Source organism: Diabrotica virgifera, chromosome 3 (assembly GCF_917563875.1).
Source record: "Diabrotica virgifera virgifera chromosome 3, PGI_DIABVI_V3a".
Lineage (NCBI taxonomy): Eukaryota > Metazoa > Arthropoda > Insecta > Coleoptera > Chrysomelidae > Diabrotica > Diabrotica virgifera.
In genome coordinates this window covers 229386351-229404370 of record NC_065445.1, presented here as the reverse complement: position 1 = coordinate 229404370, position 18020 = coordinate 229386351, and the positions used below count along the sequence as shown (strand labels likewise).

The 18020-nt window shown below is 32.5% G+C and overlaps 1 protein-coding gene across 2 annotated transcripts in view; it reads right to left on the bottom strand.

The window, feature by feature from the left end:
• LOC126881578 (zinc finger protein 260-like) overlaps positions 1–18020 on the bottom strand; it is a 48035-nt gene that overhangs the window by 13415 nt on the left and 16600 nt on the right. Inside the window, exons 5-8 of one of the 2 annotated variants that reach the window (XM_050645922.1) lie at positions 15522–15653; positions 15115–15274; positions 11691–11820; positions 6346–6513 (exon numbers count right to left, since the gene is read on the bottom strand). In XM_050645922.1, the coding sequence (XP_050501879.1) occupies positions 6346–6513; positions 11691–11820; positions 15115–15274; positions 15522–15653 (590 nt within the window). The remainder of the gene's footprint in view (positions 1–6345; positions 6514–11690; positions 11821–15114; positions 15275–15521; positions 15654–18020) is intronic. The other variant, XM_050645923.1, reaches the window with a different exon arrangement.

The window sequence follows — 18020 nt, the reverse complement described above, 5'->3', positions numbered from 1 at the left end:
AAAAATAATCCTAAAATCAAAAATCGTTGCAAGTACTTATTACAATTTGAAAAAGCATATCTTATTCAAAAATAACCCTAGAATTTTTTTAATACACCATTTTAAAGTAAACAGAATAAGCTTTCTTTTTTATTATATAATATATACCATATAGAAAAAAAAGTTATAATGGGAAATTTAAAAAATAATCGTAAAAATATAAAAACTCGTTAAAAGTCTTGAAAAAGATAACCTCTTTAAAAGAAGTCGTACAACATTATACATTAGACCATTTTAATGGTAATTGATTTCTATTCCTCTTACATGTACCATTGCAATTACCTAAAGTTACGTAGAAAAAAGTTACAGAACAATATTTGCGAAATAACAAGGAAAATTGCCCAAAATTGCTGTGAGTGGCGAACTTTGAAAAATCATATTTTGAAAAATGTAAATCCTAATGACCTCTACCAAACATCATTTTAAAGAGAAAATATGTAAGTTTTTTTTCTGTGAAGCAATGTCTATACCTATATCCCCGTGGACAAAAGTTATGGGACAAAAAAACAAAATTTCTTTCTTTTGGGTTTCTTTGTGCTTTTTCTTTTGAATATATTTTTGTAAAAAAAAGTATCTTTGACTTTAAAAAGTTATATTTAGATAGGAAATTTAACCAGGAACAATTTTTATGTAGACGTGTTTGTACCAAAAGTGCATAGAACTCACCCTAATGTAACCTGTGCCCAGGGACTAATTCACCCATTTCTCAAAAACGCACCCCTTTAAATGGTAGCACTCCGCGGTTTTTTCATATAGAGAGATTCATTGACCATATGAAATAATAAAACCCCGTTAACGTTGTAGTTCCTTTCTATAGTACATAATCAATAGCCTATATCTTATGGTTATAATAGAAAGAAATAAAATGTATGGACATAAGTACGGTGTGGGCGGAAAGTAAGCCTAACAGGAATTTTGTTTAAAACTGATTTAAAAATGTGTAACTAATACAATTTTTCTTATAAAACTCTCAATTTTTCACAACTTACCTTTCAAGCATCTTACTAAATGATGTTTCATTCAAAAAAAAATCTCAAAAATTTCATTCAAATGATATGACGTCTCAAAAATTGTAATTTTTGAAATCTTCGTAGTTTTATAGAATTACCACCACTTTAAGACGGTATTACTCAAGTTTGAACAGATCTATTACAGTCTTATAAGTGCTTTTTTAAAGCTTAGGATGTAATCTTTAAAATGCACTAAATTATTTTACTTTAGAAATGAAATAGACTATTTATTTTTAAGAAAATTAAGAAAGATAACAAAAATGTAATACAAAAACCGAAAATTAGCAGCTAAAAAAATGTTTATACAAAGCGATCAAAACTTTTTTCTGTAAAACTTACCTAAAATACATTTAATAATAAGCTTCAACAATAAAAAATGTTCAGCAAAAAAATTTTTTTAGCTCTTATACAGTATGTCTGCCTAACTTGCAACCTATTGAAAACTTCTTTATTATCAGTTTTACGCAAAAAATTTATTCTTTATAAAATACTCTGCATCGTATATAATCTAAGATGCAATCATCAAATATCAAATTTAATTAATGTTATACGAGGTGTGTCAAAAAATATGAATTTCACTCAAGAGTAAAGTACCTTTACATTTCACAATATCGAAAATTGTTATTAAGAAAAGTTGTTTGGAATTAAAAAATTTGTTTTAGTGTTCAATTACATCCTTCTAATTAAAATATTGTGAATGATAAAGGCACTTAACTCTTAAGAAAAATTCATATTTTTTACATACCTCGTATAAAATTAAAAAAGTTTGATATCTGATGATTGTATCTTAGATTTTAGACCAGGGAGAGCATTTTATGAAGAATAACTTTTTTTCGTAAAAGTGATAATAAAATAGTTATCGTAATTGTAATAAAATGATGATCAGTATCCGTAATTTGACAAAAAATTGAAATTTTTTTTCGATTAAAATGATGTAATTGTATATTTAGACATAGTTTCTAATTTCAAATAACTTTTCATAATAGCATTTTTTGATATTCTGGAATATAAAGGTACTTTACTCTTTAAAGAAATTCATATTTTTGACATGACTCGTATAAAATTGATAAAATTTGATATCTGATGATTGAGTTTTAGATTTTTGACTATCCAGAGCATTTTATTAAGAATAACTTTTTTTCGTAAAATTGATAATAAAAAAGTTTTCCATGTGGTTCCTAGCTACGCAGACACACTGTATAAGAGCTTCTGTATAAGAATTTTCAAATTGCAATGCCATATTCAGATTCAGCATATTCAAAAACAAAATAGAAACATATTTGATCAAAGTAAAATAATGAATTTATCGATATTTTTAAAATTATTTATACAAAACAATTGTTATTGTTTAAACAATTAATAAACAATTAGCGGCCAAATTAGTGAGTAGAACTTTTTACTAACATATGTATATAAACTAACAAAAAAGTTTTAGAAAAATATAAGCTTGTTTGAATTTTTCCGAAATAATGCATGTTTTCGTTCTAATTGCACTCCCCTATTGCACTCGTTTGAGTTTTGGTATATTGCACTGGTTTGAGTTTTATATAATTGAAAACTTTTATAAAGGGACCTGGAAAACATATTTTATATTGAAAAAATATTTAATTATAATGAATCTAAAATATATTTAAAAGATTTTAAAACTAATTTGTTGTGGCATGTCTAATTTAAGTATTAGATATGTTTATATGGGATTGAGCCACAATAAATAATTATTGGTGTAACGAAAATTGCATTTTTAATTAACTGATGTTTGACGTTTCGATTTCCACACCGGAAATCGCGGACTGGGACGTTTTGCCGTCGCCATTTCGCCGTCGCCGTTTCGCCGTCGGCCGTTTCGCCGTCGAGCCAGTTCGCCGTCGGCCGTTTCGCCGTCGCCATTCCGGCATTGGTTAAGTTTACAAGAACGTGATAACATACTATATATATATATATATATATATATATATATATATATATAATATCGGTTTACAACGTTCTTCGACGTCTTCCGATTTCCAATCTCCATCTCGTTCTGTCATTCCATAGATCGTCCTCGAGTTCTCTGTCCCTGATTTCTCTATCAACTCCTTCTCTCCAACTTCTTCTAGGTCTTCCTGGTCTGCGCCTTCCTCTTGGTTGCCATTCGAGGATTTGTCTTGGTATTCTATTCTCCGGCATTCTCCTTACGTGTCCGTACCAGCTGAGTTGTTTCGTCCTGATGTCGTCAACAATAGTATGTGTAACCCCCATGATTTCTCGGACTCTCTAGTTTGTTATTCTGTCGCGTCTAGATATTCCCGCTGAACGGCGCCAGAAGTCCATTTCTGTTGCTCTAAGCTTTCTAGATAACATACTAACTTTTTTTATACTAAATGTCGCAAGAACGTGACAACATACTAACTTTTTTTTATACTAAATGTCAGTGTAAATAAAATGCTGATGTTGCTAGTAAAACCAAGTTATATTTTCGTATTCAACTATACATTGTTTTCGTCTGAAAAATAAAATATTTACAGTAGGTATTAAAAATATTTAAAAAGTTACATTTCATAATTATGGGCAAGTCCTCTAAGATATTCTAAAATATCTCCATCGACATTGAAGTTTCGGACTAATCTTAAAATTCGCTCATCTGCGTCACTATATTTTTTCTTTTTGAAGGGTGGCAGATTCCCAGCAACTAATTATTCATGGTGAACGTCCCTACTGCACCTTACGGAGGCTGTCGATAAATTTCCATATTGTAGGGTCGTCGACTCCTAATTCTGTTTGAAGCCTTCTGTGTGCTGCTTCCGCGTAATTGTTGGTTCGATCCTCCCTATTCATCGTCCTTTGATAGAGATTCCACATCTCCTGGGGAAATAATGGAGGACGTCTACCATCTCCTCGTCTATAAATAATTAATAAAATGATATACAGATTTTGGAATTTCTGAAGAAGTACACTTTATAGTTACCTCTTCATACGTCCTGCGTAATTGTCTTCGAACCAATCCAACAGTGGTTGAAGCGCAACAGGTAAAGCGTTTCCCAACACATCAATGGCCTGATCTAAATGACGAACTGGAACGAATGCCAAGGATGTCACTATCTTGCAATTTAAGACAAATTGGGCGTCGTTATTGTATTCTGTAAGATGGCCTAACTGTGCCACATGCTTCTTCATCTTTTGTGCTAAGTGGAAGAAGCATCCGTTGATATTTACTCCTGGGAAGCAATCTTCCATGGCTGCGAATGCTGCCTGCTTAAAGTCGCAATGGATCGCAGTAGGGCTCAGATTTGGCTTCAAATTCTTATTAGATCGAACATACGGCTATAAGTATACCTACCCTATTCCACGAATACACGTCTGTTTTGGGTTATTTCGACAACGAATATTTTATTGTGCAAAATATGAAGAACGAAAATAAATTGCAAATAACATTGCTGTTTATTGGAATAATTATTAGAGCCATTTACTTTCGTACTTCTTATGTTGCACACTGAAATATTCGTTGTCGCGATAATCCAAAACAGACGTATGTTGGTGGAATAAACCATAGCTCGTGATTTGTTTGGCAAAAGGGCATAAAATATAGGGTGGACCCCATTATTTTTAGTTGCCATCACGGTGTACACTTGGGAAAAAAGTGTTAACGGTACCTGATGTACCTGCCAACCTTTAATAGTCACCTATTGTTTGTAATTTTAAGTTTAACCTATTATTTCTAGGAAATTAAGGACAATAAACAAGAATATAATTAGAATACATCATTAAGTAGATAATAATGTCTTAACGGTATGGTTTGTTCAACAGTAAATGGTTTGAGTTCAATTAGTGCGGTCGTAAATATTATTAAATTTATCTGACCTGGCCCATTGTTAAGACCCACCCGGAGCGATAAGCCACCGAGGTAGACAGAGTTGGTCTTTTGCAATTAACACTGACTAGACGGTACTCCCATAATAAAGCCTAAAATAAATTTTACCTGAAACCGGGCCTTTTATACTATTATCGGTTAATCCGGGCTGTTTATAGTGGTAACTAATTGAACTTAACCATTTGCTGTTTAACATACCATACCTGATGTGCCTGCCAACCTTTAATAGTCACCTATTGTTTGTAATTTTAAGTTTAACCTATTATTTCTAGAAAATTAAGGACAATAAACAAGAGTATAATTAGAATACATCATTAAATACATAAATATGACTATTATCAGATTCCCGGAAATAAACAATATTGAGAAAAGGGATTTCAATTTCAATTGTTTTTACTGTATCAAAAATAAAAAAACTTCATTATGCAAAAGTGATAGTATATAAACGTTCGAAAACCATTTAAAACTTATATAGTAATGATCATCCCGAAATTATAAGTACGAATGCTAACAACGAAATGGCGACGGCGAAATGGCTCGACTGCGAAACGGCGACGGCGAAATGGCGACGGCAAAACGGCGACGGCGAAATGTCCTAGACCCGGAAATCGTTCTCCATCCATCCAATGGCACTCACTACAGCCTAAACCGGGCCTTAGCCTTATTCAGCAAGCTTCTCCAATCATTTCGATTTACTGGAGTTTCCACGGGTTTCCACGGATTTACCAATCATGCTCGTTTCCATGGCCAGGATGGCAGGAGGTTTTTGGCATCCTCATCTACTTCGCCTTCCCATCTCTTTTTGGTCTTTCAACAGGTATTTTTCCTTGCATTCTTGCATTTAGCAATTTTCTTGGGATTCTATTCTCCTACATGCGGACCACGTGCCTTGCTCACCGTAAAAGTCGTAACAAAGATCCATACAAAAAATTAAGATATCGAACAAGTGGACAAAATAAAATACTTAGGGGTCTGGATCACGGAAGATCTAAATCCGAAATCAGAAATTCGATCAAGAATAGCCTTTTTGAAGATGAGGAAATTTCTGAGTAACCAAAGACTCAATCTGCAAATCCGATATCGCACGGTAAAATGTTATAGCCTTTCTATTCTTATTTATGGTGTCGAAGCTTGGACTGTTAATGTTGACTTAATGAGAAAGCTGGAAGCTTTCGAGATGTGACGTTTAAGGAGAACACTGAAAATACCGTGTACTGATCATATTACGAACGAAACGGTATTACACAGAATGGTAAGAGACAGAACTTTTGTCCACTATTTTGAACACTACACATTAAGTTCTTTAAAATATAAAAAATCTGAATTTTTGGATTTGATTCGAAACGATCCGATGCGATTCGATTCGATAGCATGCGATGCGAATTCCTTCGATTAAATTCGATTTTATCTACTTTTATTTATTTTTTTTAGGTGATGAATTTTCTTTACCTTCGTGGATATTAATATGGCTCTTCAATGTCCCTGATTGTTTAAACGCTTTGTCACAAATATGGCATTTAAATGGTCTATCGTCGGTATGCGTTTTCAAATGTTCCGTTAAGTGACTTTTCTGTATGAATGGTCGGTGACAGTAGGTACACGCATATGGTTTTTCCCCTAAAATAAAAATATTCGTCATGTCAATGTCAACTTCGTTAAACTTAATAGTGATATATTGTTAATATATATTGTTCAGTGTAGTAATTCGGAATAGTTAATCGACTTTCATTTCTCTTTTCGAAAACAAAGAGAAACTTGAAAGGTTCTATGGTCTGTTTTTAAACCAGGACGAGTAATTCAAATTTACCACGCCATAATGCTTGTTTGTAATTGATCCAACCTTAGGCAAGTTTACTCCACTGTTATGAAATTTTGACAATGACATTTATGAAATTTTGACATTACTGGCATTTCATAGGTTAATTAAGTTATATCGGCGACTTTTTTGTTTTCTGCGTTATTCCTTTAATTTTTATATTTTTAATCTACTTTTATATAAAAAAGAGTTACTACTTTTAGAACTTTTTAGCGACATATTAGTATAATATAATATGTATGGGTTACCGTCGAATCCGATATGATCAACCAAAAAGAAGCTGTGTTTGGTGATTTTTCTAGTGACTTTCTTGGGTGTGAATCTGACTTTTTAGTTTACTCCTCCTGGTTTAAAAACAAATCATAGCTCAACAGTACAATTTTACTTTTTGTTTTATTAAGAATGCACATTATAATAATGCAGTTATACTAAATTTGCTAAAAAATAATGTGTGTGTACTTTGTACGCACGTAAGAAGTTATTCTTCTTCTTCTTCTTATGCAATCCACTAATGGATGTTCGCGATCACGTTTGACCATTTTTCTCTATCCCTTGCAGTATGTATTAGGTCTCCTATGTTTTTTAGTCCTGTCCATTGTTTGACATTACGGAGCCATGACATTTTCTTCCTGCCCACTCCCCTTCTTCCTTCGATCTTTCCTTCAATTAAGGTTTGCAGAAACTGATATCTTTCATTTCTAATTATGTGTCCCAGGTATGCCGTTTTTCTCTGTTTAATTGTGCACATCAGTTGTCGTTCTGTACCAATTCTTCTCAGGATTTCTTCATTTGTTATTCTTGCGGTCCAGGGAACTTTAAGGATTCGTCGATAGATCCACATCTCAAATGCCTCTAGCTTATTCATTGTGTTTATTTTTAAAGTCCATCCTTCCATGCCATATAGGAGCACCGACCATATATAGCATTTTGTGAATCTTAATCTTAGGTTTAGGTCAAAGTCAGAGTTCGTAAAGACGTTTCTGAATTTCATGAATGCACTTCTGGCTCTTTCTATCCGACATTTAATTTCCATATCCGACATCCAGTCTTCACATAGCCAGGTTCCCAGGTACTTAAACTTTCTTACGCGCTCTACATCTTGGTTGTTATATGCTAGTCTTGCATTTTGATGTTGACATAATTGACGGCTGATTATAAGGAACTTTGTCTTTTTTATGTTGATGCTAAGTCCCATGTTCTCGCTATGCTCTCCAATTTTATTAAGAAGGTTTTGGAGGTCTTCTATATTGTCTGCTATTAAGAACGAATCATCCGCATATCGTATATTATTGACCCAGGTACCATTCACTTTGATGCCGCTTTCGCATTCCTCAAGAGCTTCCTGGAAGATACTTTCTGAATATAGATTGAACAGTAGTGGGGAGAGAATGCATCCCTGTCTTACACCTCTGAGAATTTTTTGAGCTTGCGTTGTTTCATTGTCCACCTTGACGACAGCTGTTTGATTCCAGTAAAGAGCCTCTATGCAACGAATGTCTTTTTGATCTATGTCGAGTTGTTTCAGTATATGTACGAGTTTATGATGTTGTACTCGATCGAAGGCTTTTTCATAATCTATAAAGCACATCATTACATCTTTCCTTTGATCGTAGCAGTTCTGAGCTAGCACTTGGGTTGCAACTAGTGCTTCCCTGGTACCCAGGCCTTTTCGAAATCCAAATTGTGAGCAACCAATCACCTTATCGCATTTTGTGGAGATTCTGTAGTGAAGAACTTTGAGGAATATTTTTAAAGAATGGCTCATCAGACTTATCAGTCGGTGCTCTTGACACTTTGTTGCGTTGTTCTTTTTTGGCAAAGGGATAAAGGTAGATACAAGCCATTGGACAGGGAATTTTCCTTTTTTATAGATTTGGTTGAAAAATCTTTGGAGTATCGTAATTCCCTCTTCATCTAACAATCTGAGTAACTCAACAGGAATTTTATCAGGTCCAACTGCTTTCCCGTCTTTCGAGGTGTTTATTGCTCTAGTAATTTCTTCAATTGTGATCTCGGGACCAGATAGGTTGTTAATATCTATCACTTGTTCCTGAACGACTTCTATCTCAGGCCTCTCGTCTGCAAAGAGATTTTTGATGTATTTTTCCCATATGAGTTTCCTCTCTCTATCATCTTGTGCCATTTTTCCTTGTTCATTTTCTAAGTTAGAAAATTTCTTTTTTCTGTATATTCCAGCTACCTCCTTTAGTTTCTTATGTAGGTTGTGGTCATCATGTAGTTTTTGTAACTGTTCCATTTCCTCACACTGTTTCTTTAGCCACTTATTTTTTGCCGTTCTTATCTCTCTTCTTATGCGTTGTTGTTGTTCTCGATATTTGTCTCGGTTCCCTTGGTTTTTATGTTTTCTTCTTTCTTCGAACATTGCCAGGATTTCGTCAGTCATCCAACTTTTCTTTTGTAGTTTTTGTTTATAACCTAATTCTTTTTTAACTGTATCCGTCATTGTTTCCTCTATGGCTTTCCATGTGTTATCCAAATTAACTTCTCTTTCTAGTTCTACTTTTGTATTCTTTGTTAGTTCTTTGTTTAATTTCATACTTAATTCTCTTCTGGTATTCTCATCTTTAAGTTTAGCATAGTCTATTGTTGGTTCTGGTTTAGGTCTCCTCATATTAGTGATTTTTATTTTTATTTCTGCTAAGAGAAGGACATGGTCTGATGGAACATCGACGCCAGGGTATGTACAAGTTCTAGTTATACAATAGTTCTAGTATATACAAGTTATACTTCTATTATAATATAATCTAACTTCATATTATGATTTCAACGAAATCCATATACCTATCTACTTTAAACAATTTTTTTGTATTGTATTTAAATATTAAACTAATTTTAGAAAGAACAAAAAGAATACCAAAAATAAAAAAAAAAAAGGATATGACTTTGTCAGGATTCGATCTCGATCCCTAGGCGAATGCTCTACCGATCAGCTACCACGGCTTTTGTATTCAGTCGATCATTTCTCGGACATAATTACAATCACGGTGACAGATACATTAATTGAAAATAAACATTTTCAATAATACTTATAAGGAGAAAGACAAATCCACAGACATAAAAAAAATAAATATTGATGGATTCGACGGTTACTTGATGGAAGTTCATTTTATCTCACAATAAAACACTGAAAAACGTTTGTTTTTCTATATTTCCACAAAATTTATTACATCGGTCAAACTGGCAGAACTTTTGACAAACGGATAGCAGAACACAAAAGGGCTTTCAACAATAGAAAAACAGACACTTCTACATACGCACTTCACCTTCTAGATCATAATCATTCTTTCAATGAAGAGTTTCAAATTCTACATATTCAAAATAAAGGCCTTAAACTATCACTTTTAGAATCAATGGAAATTAATAAATTGAAAAATACAGATATAATTCTGAATGACCAACTCGAGACAAACAGCTCCCCACTCCTCAACCTCTTCAGTTAAAGACTTAAAAAGGCAAACACATTGTTAAATATATCACTTGAGAAAGGCACTTTGCCAAAACAGCTGTAGTAATAACATAGTTGTAATAAATTTTGTGGAAGTATAGAAAAACAAACGTTTTTCAGTGTTTTATTGTGAGAAAAATAAATATATTTACTAAAAAACACTAATAATCTATTCTTTTCATGCACACCTTATTTGCGCTCCATAACTTAAAAGATGTAGCGACTAATACCATACTGTCACCTGTAATCAGTTGGCTTTCACCTTTCTCTTTGTGAAGACAGAGAAATCAACTCAATCACCCACATGCTCGTGGTATAGTCATATGATGCTTTGAGGTATATCTTGTTTAAATTTCACCCATCGCCAGGGTTTAATATATAATACGCCAATGTAAGACTTTTGGTCGGCATTTTAAGGGTTTTAACCCATGTATTTTTGGTGGCTTAGCATGTAGAGCTTGTGAGTATAACCTAATTTTTTATCTTGGTCAACCTTTAAATTGTTTACTCTTGTCTTCACTAATTATGGTTATACTTATTTTAGGCTTAGAACACTGATGATGCTCTCTTTAGAGCGAAAATGTTCTGTTTTTTAATGTAGGCCTTTATTGTGGTATTAAATAAATATACCTTTTACACAGAAGATCTTTTTCTTCAATTTTTTTAAATATAAGCGTTACGAATATTTATACAGTAGAACCCCGCAAATCCGAACCCCGCTAATCCGAACAACGAAAAGTGAAAAAAATTAAAAAATTCAAGACAAAAACTTAAAACATGTTTATTATACAGAGTAAAACCAGAAAATTGAACAATGTAGGATTAATAGAATTTGGCATTTAAAATTTGTTAAAATGAAGACGTACTTAATACGTATGTAGTGCTTATAAAGGTTTTTTTATTTATAATTGGCTATGGCATAAACCAATTAGCCAGACTTACTTATAAAGGTTAAACATAAATTTACTTCGATTCTCTCTTAGTCAACTTGAGTCCAAAAATATTGTCCACAGTCTTACGAGAACGTTTTGCGACTCAAAATCAACGACAATGAAAGCTTTGAATTACTAGTTAAGCTAACTTTGGGATAATCCGAACAGGCTGCCCCCCCCCCCCCAATTAGTTCGGATTTTCGGGGTTCTACTGTAGTTACCAACTGTTGCCGTTACGACTTGTCGCCGTTACGAACTAACGGCGTTACTAATTGTCTGTTACCATTTGTCGGGTTACGAATTGTCGCGTTACGAGATGTCATGGAACCATTTTCTAAACATCTACGAATACCAATGTCGATTTATGGTTTTGATAACCGAACGTTTGCACCACTAATACACTTTCACCAAATTTCGATAAATTTTGTGAACGGTAATTATTCAAAAATGCACAGTTATAGTACGAAACGCCATTCAAATGTATTTTTTGTCGAAAAACACATTTGCCGCTGTGTCATCTAAGTGCAATACAGATTACTTTTCACCCTTATAAATGTATAAAAAAAATAGATAACAGTACCTGTATGCTTTCGCATGTGATTTCTTAACTCAGAAGGTCTACAGAACTTCTTAGGGCAAAGTTGGCATTGTTCTGTTCGTCCTGTGTGTATTTTTAAATGAGTGGACAAAACACTACGTTGAATAAAAGCCTAAAACATTTTAAAATGCATTTAACTAATATATAGGGTGAGTGGGGAGGAACGCACCAAACTTTAAGACTGTATAATATATGTAAAAATAATCAAAAATAACTAATATGTTGTTATTCGAGATTCATTTGTTTCCGAGATATGGGGTGTTAAAATTTTTCTTACAAACTGACGATTTATTTATTGCTCTAAAACCGGTTGAGGTGTGCAAATGAAATTTGGTGAGTTTTAAGACATGGTTATTGCGCATGTTTTGACACACAATTAAGAATTTTATATTCACCATTGGCACGCGTACGGGTAGGTAATGGTCTGAAATTTTTTAAAGAAAAAAAAGTACGCCACTGAGATATTTCAAATTAAAAATTATTTTTGAATTCCCTGTTCAATTTCTGACAAACAATCTATCTTCATGTTTGTTCATACGACGCTTCCTTTTCATGCAAAAAGTAAAATATCTTAACGCTTACAAAGTATTCGAAATAAGTTTCTACACATTCATATAGAAACTTCATCGAAAACTTTGTAAGCGTTAAGATGTTTTATTTTTTGCATGAAAACGAAGCGCTGCATTAAAAAAAGGAAAGATAGATTTTTTTGTCACAAATTGAACGAGGAATTCAAGAAAGATTTTTAATTTTAAATATTTCAGTGGCGTACCATTTTTATCTTTAAAAAATTTCAGACTATTACCCGTACGCGCAACAATGGTGAATATAAAATTCTTAATTGTGTGTCAAAACATCCGCAATAACTATGTCTTAAAACCCACCAACTTTCATTTGCACACCTCAACCGGTTTTAGAGCAATACATAAATCGTGAGTTTGTAACGAATGAAAAACGAAATGAAAATCGTTTCTCGAAATCGAATGAAAATCGAATAACAACATACGAGTATGAGTTATTTTTTATTATTTTTAGGTATATTATACAGTCTTAATGTTTGGTGCGTTCCTCCCCACTCACCCTGTATATGCAAAAAATATACGAACAGGAATATTTATATCTCGTCTACTTGCCTTCGCCTTTTGGCTTTATCAGATATAACTGGCCGGCAGACAAGATGGGAAACATGTATATTCGTATATCAGTGGTTAATACACAATCTTTCAGTCTGTAAGAGAATTGCGCAATCTAGATCAAATATAATTAAACCTAATACTATGACATTCTTTGTTCCTTTTCTTTAAAGAGAACTAGCCGAAATCAGCTCAGAATGAAAATAGGATTCCTTATTGAACGTGCTTGCGTACAAAAAAAGGCGACTCAAAAGACACTTGCACACTATAAGGCTGTTTCATGGAGACTGAACCTACACATTTTGAATCAAATCGCAGACGGCAAACACTTTTTGGAGACTACCAAGTGACTTTAAAAACATATTGTACCCACTAGACCTGTACAAGTTGGTATAGGGTTCCAGAATTGTGACATAGGTAATATAAATAAGTAGAAGATGTACAAGGATCAGTTCATAACAGGCGGCTTGGAAAATAAAAGTAGCAGTGTGTAAAGGTAACACGTCGGTCAATAAGTCCTGGTCCTAACTATGAGATGGCGACTCGAATGGATATTCTGTTTGACATTTCGGTAGTCCTAACATTCAGCAATGACTCTAAAAGTGTTACAGAGACTCTTCTCCCTTGATTACAACCGTTAAACGATGGATTGCTGAATTCAAATGCAGTTATTCCCGAAAACATTGAAAAAATCCTGAAAATTATCACGAAAACCCGCAAAGTAAGTTGCAAGAGACAGCTGACACTCATAAGTTATCAAATGACAGCATTTCAGCTGTTATTGGCTGTGAGTTTCGATGGTAGCGCTCTCTCGCGGTTTGAAACTTGAACTTTTCTGATAAAATTGGTGTATGTGAAATATACAAAACGAGAAAAATAGATATTTATCTAGAAAAACCCAAATTATGAACTGAAATATAATTTTAACCTTATTACTGAACGAATAGACAGAACTAATAGTAAAAGTAATTATGTTTTTTTATTTTATTCATTATAATTTTAATATTTAATATATAAATTCGTGTGACTGCATGACTGCTTACGCAAGAGGCCATTGGGAAAAAGAAGAAGTTTATGTGAAATTAAGAGGTTACCTCAGTTTTTATTGGCTTTGAGTTTCGTCGGTAGCGCTCTCTCGCGGCTTGAAACTTGTACTTGTCTGATCAAATTGTTCAAATTCAGTGCACAAAACTGTCACTAACAGCGCTGGCGAAAACTGTCAAACCCCCTCTACTCATCGGCTCACAGCGAATAGGCAAATCAAAATAAGCGGTACGCTACCTGGTGGTTATAGAAGTAACTAAAGCATAAAAACATTGTTCTTCCATTTTGCTTTGAGTTTGTGTGTTTGTATAAATATATTTACGTCTTAAAAGTAATTTGATAACCATTCGCTGTGAGCCGATGACTAGAGGGGAATTGACCATTTTCGCCAGCGCTGTTAGTGGCAGTTTTGTGCATTGAATTTGAACAATTTTATCAGAAAAGTACAAGTTTATCAGAGCGCTACCAACGAAACTCACAGCCAATAAAAACAGAGGTAACCTCTAAATTTCACATAAACTTCTTCTTATTCTCAATGGTCTCTTGCGTAAGCAGTCATCCAGTCGCACGAATTTATATATTAAATATTAAAATTATAATGAATAAAATAAAAAAACATAATTACTTTTACTATTAATTCTGTGTATTCGTTCAGTAATCAGGTTACAATAATATTTCAGTTCATAATTTGTGTTTTTCTAGATAAATATTTATTTTTCTCTTTTGTATATTTCACACATGATACTATAAATAATAAGATAATATATTGCACATCCTGAAGTCGTGACGTAAGTGGAGACCTTACGTTCGTAATGGTTCATATTAATTCGTAATGTCCGATGAGTTTGAATTGTTCACGGTTGTATTTTATATTTTATCTTTGACAGTTATTTTGACAGGAATCTCGACACTAAATTTTTTTTCGAATGCATTGAGGTTTAATATTATTTTGCTAATTGAATAATTTCATCACAGAATGCATACAAATCCCATTTAACTTTAACATTCAACAGATACAAAACTCATGCAAAACTCCAATGACCAATGTCAATATTTATAGTTCTACAATTGCTCACTTTGGCGCTGCAATCTTATTTTCGGTTGCCTATACATGAACATTTGGGTATGAGAAAGCTGTTTTCTAATAGTAGAGCAAAAACAACTTCACCATATAAAATTTCTGTGTATCTATACAATATATAAAATGTACTTATCTGAGAACCACTTACCTTTCCACAGAAGTTACATGTGTAAGGCTTTTCTCCTGTATGTGTGCGTTCGTGTTCCTGAAGATGAGCCTTAGTGACAGTTGCAACGTTACAAAAGTTGCATTTGTAAGGAGTTTCTTTTGTATGCCTACGAAGGTGCACACTTAGATACGACTGATTCCTAAAAGAACTGATTGTTTAGAAGACCATCCTAAATATAGGTAGATATATTTAACCAGCTTTAAGTAAAGTAAGTCTTTAAGTAAGAATTTCACTTTCGTATTATGTTTTTGTGAAAATATAACTGAAACAAACATTATTTTTATACTTTTACCACGCAAAAATTAATAATTTACGCTATGGAATCATCGATAAAAATCAATCAATAAATGCATTAGCATCCCCAGTATAATTGGAAAAAAACATACTTGAATTGTTTTCCACAAAACGTGCACAGACCCTTGACACTGTCCTCAACATTATGGTGAGTCTTAATGTGATTATTGATATCTTCAACAGATTCATTGCACTGCAGACAAAATCTATCCAATAATATATCACTAAAACAAAGTCAATTTTGAAAGTTTGGTATGACATACACGTTAGTTGCATACACAAAACTCATGAGAAAATATACAGAAAAAAATCAAAATTATAGATAAAAAAACATTTGAAGAAAAAGTTTTTTTCTCTATTTTAAAGATTTGTTTTTTCTAAACAATATTCCCACATAAGAATGATGTTCGTATCATGTTCTAAGCATATACTACCAACATTCGTCGGAGTATATTCTTTTTAGTATATGCGTAGTACAAGCATAGCATGTACCTTAAAAAACATTCTAAATTTCATGTTCTTTGCATATAATTTAAAGTATATTCTCGTACCGAATATACTGAGTACATTCGTGTACGTAGTAACTCGGAATATTCGTAAAAGTTTATTCTTAGAATATACCTTTATCGAATATTCTTAGCACATACTTATAAGTACATTCTTAACACATAGGTACTTATAAGTAGATACTTTTAAAATATCTTAAAAATAATATGTATGTATAGGAAGTATAATATTAGCCTTATAGATTATCAACTTCGTTATATTTTAGAATAATTAATAAAATTTATGTATGTAGGTAGTATTGGACGAATTTCATTTCAAAATTGTTGTATGGTAAAAAAGTTTAAACATTAATTGTATTAACGTTTATTATTAAAAGTTCGTTTTCATAATTGAAATAACTTTACCATTTCGAGTTTATCACGAGTATTTTTACATCGTTGGAATTTGAATTTAGGTACATTCAATTCAATACGGGAGGCTGTGATACGGGCCATTCCAGAACCAAAGTACCAAAGCATGCCAAAACCCACAAACAAAGGCTTTGGTCCTTTGGTGTTGCCAACCATCGAGTAAGCTTTTTCCGTCAACCTTAAAAATTCCCACTTTTATAAAAAATTCCCTCCTGTTTACAAAATCTGAGAAGATATGTTTAATTATTTTCAAATATTTTGATTTTTTTAATATTTCACAATTTGGACTGGAACAAAAATTCCCTTTTGAGTTAACTTTTCCCTTTATCACCTTTTATGTTGGAAATTCCCGCAAAAAGTGAAATTTCCCTCCGTTTGGCAACACTCACCGGTGCACCGATGTTGTTATTCCACTTCCACAATACATATCCCCCTAACCCCGTCTTGTCTTATTCTGACCATTTCTTAGCTGAATGAATCAGGGTAGGAAACAACGGTAAAATATGAAATCGAAAATATGTATCTATGCAGTGTGGCAGTGTTAAGGATGAAGACGAATGATAATAAAGTACTAGGACTAAAGAACATACATAATCTCTTTACATATTTTGTTTGCGGTGCTTCAAAATAGGTATAATCTATTTTGGTAACTCAATATACCTTTATTATTTAATAAATACATATAAGTAAGTACATATAAGTATATAAATTTTAGTTACTCATACATAGTTTAGTTTAGCTAAATATTATATTATAATAGTTTATATAGATAACTAAAATTTATAAATATGTACTTACTTTTTAAGTAATATTGCAGAATGTAGGTACTAACTACATTCTCATTTGCCATTAAAATATGTTAATATAATAGGTATTTGGTAGAACCAGTAGAACCTAAGATGAGATTAGGTGATGCTGAAAACATACTTCTGAGCGATATAGCACTTGATAGCACTTTCTTAGAATATCCTTAAAAATATATTCTTCTAATACAAAGATGTGCAGTAGTACGTTCTAAGTATATAAATAGAAGGTTTATAGCACTTCCTTGGAATATTCTAAAAAGTACGTTCTTAGTATAAACTAAAAAGATGTGCGGTAGTACGTTCTAAGTATATAAATAGAAGGTTTATAGCACGTCCTTGGAATGCTCTAAAAAGTATATTCTTAGTATATACTGAAAAAAAGTGCGGTAGTACATTCTAAGTATATACATAGAACGTTTAAGTACTGTAATGTAGTATATACTCAGTATGTGCTCTGCACATTCGCAATGGTAATTACGCATATTCTTAGTATATACTTTTTCTGAAAAGTATGTTCTATGAATCTACTAAGAACATGAAATTGTTATGTGGGTTGTTATTCACAATATTTTCTAATTACCTGCTTAATTAAGAAAACTTTTTGATTGTTAATAATGACAATGAAAAATTAACATTTACTAAGGATTCATGATTCTTAATAATGAATAAAACATAATAAAATCTTAATTGTGAGATAAAATGTTAGTTGCTTAGAAAAAAACTTATTAGAAAATATACAGAGAAACATCACAATTTAAAAAAAAACAACATTCTTTAAAGAAAAAGTTTTTGCCGATTATAGGATAGTTGGTAAAGAAATCCCTACTAAATGGAAAAAGGCAACACCAACATGTTCTATCTGGTTCAA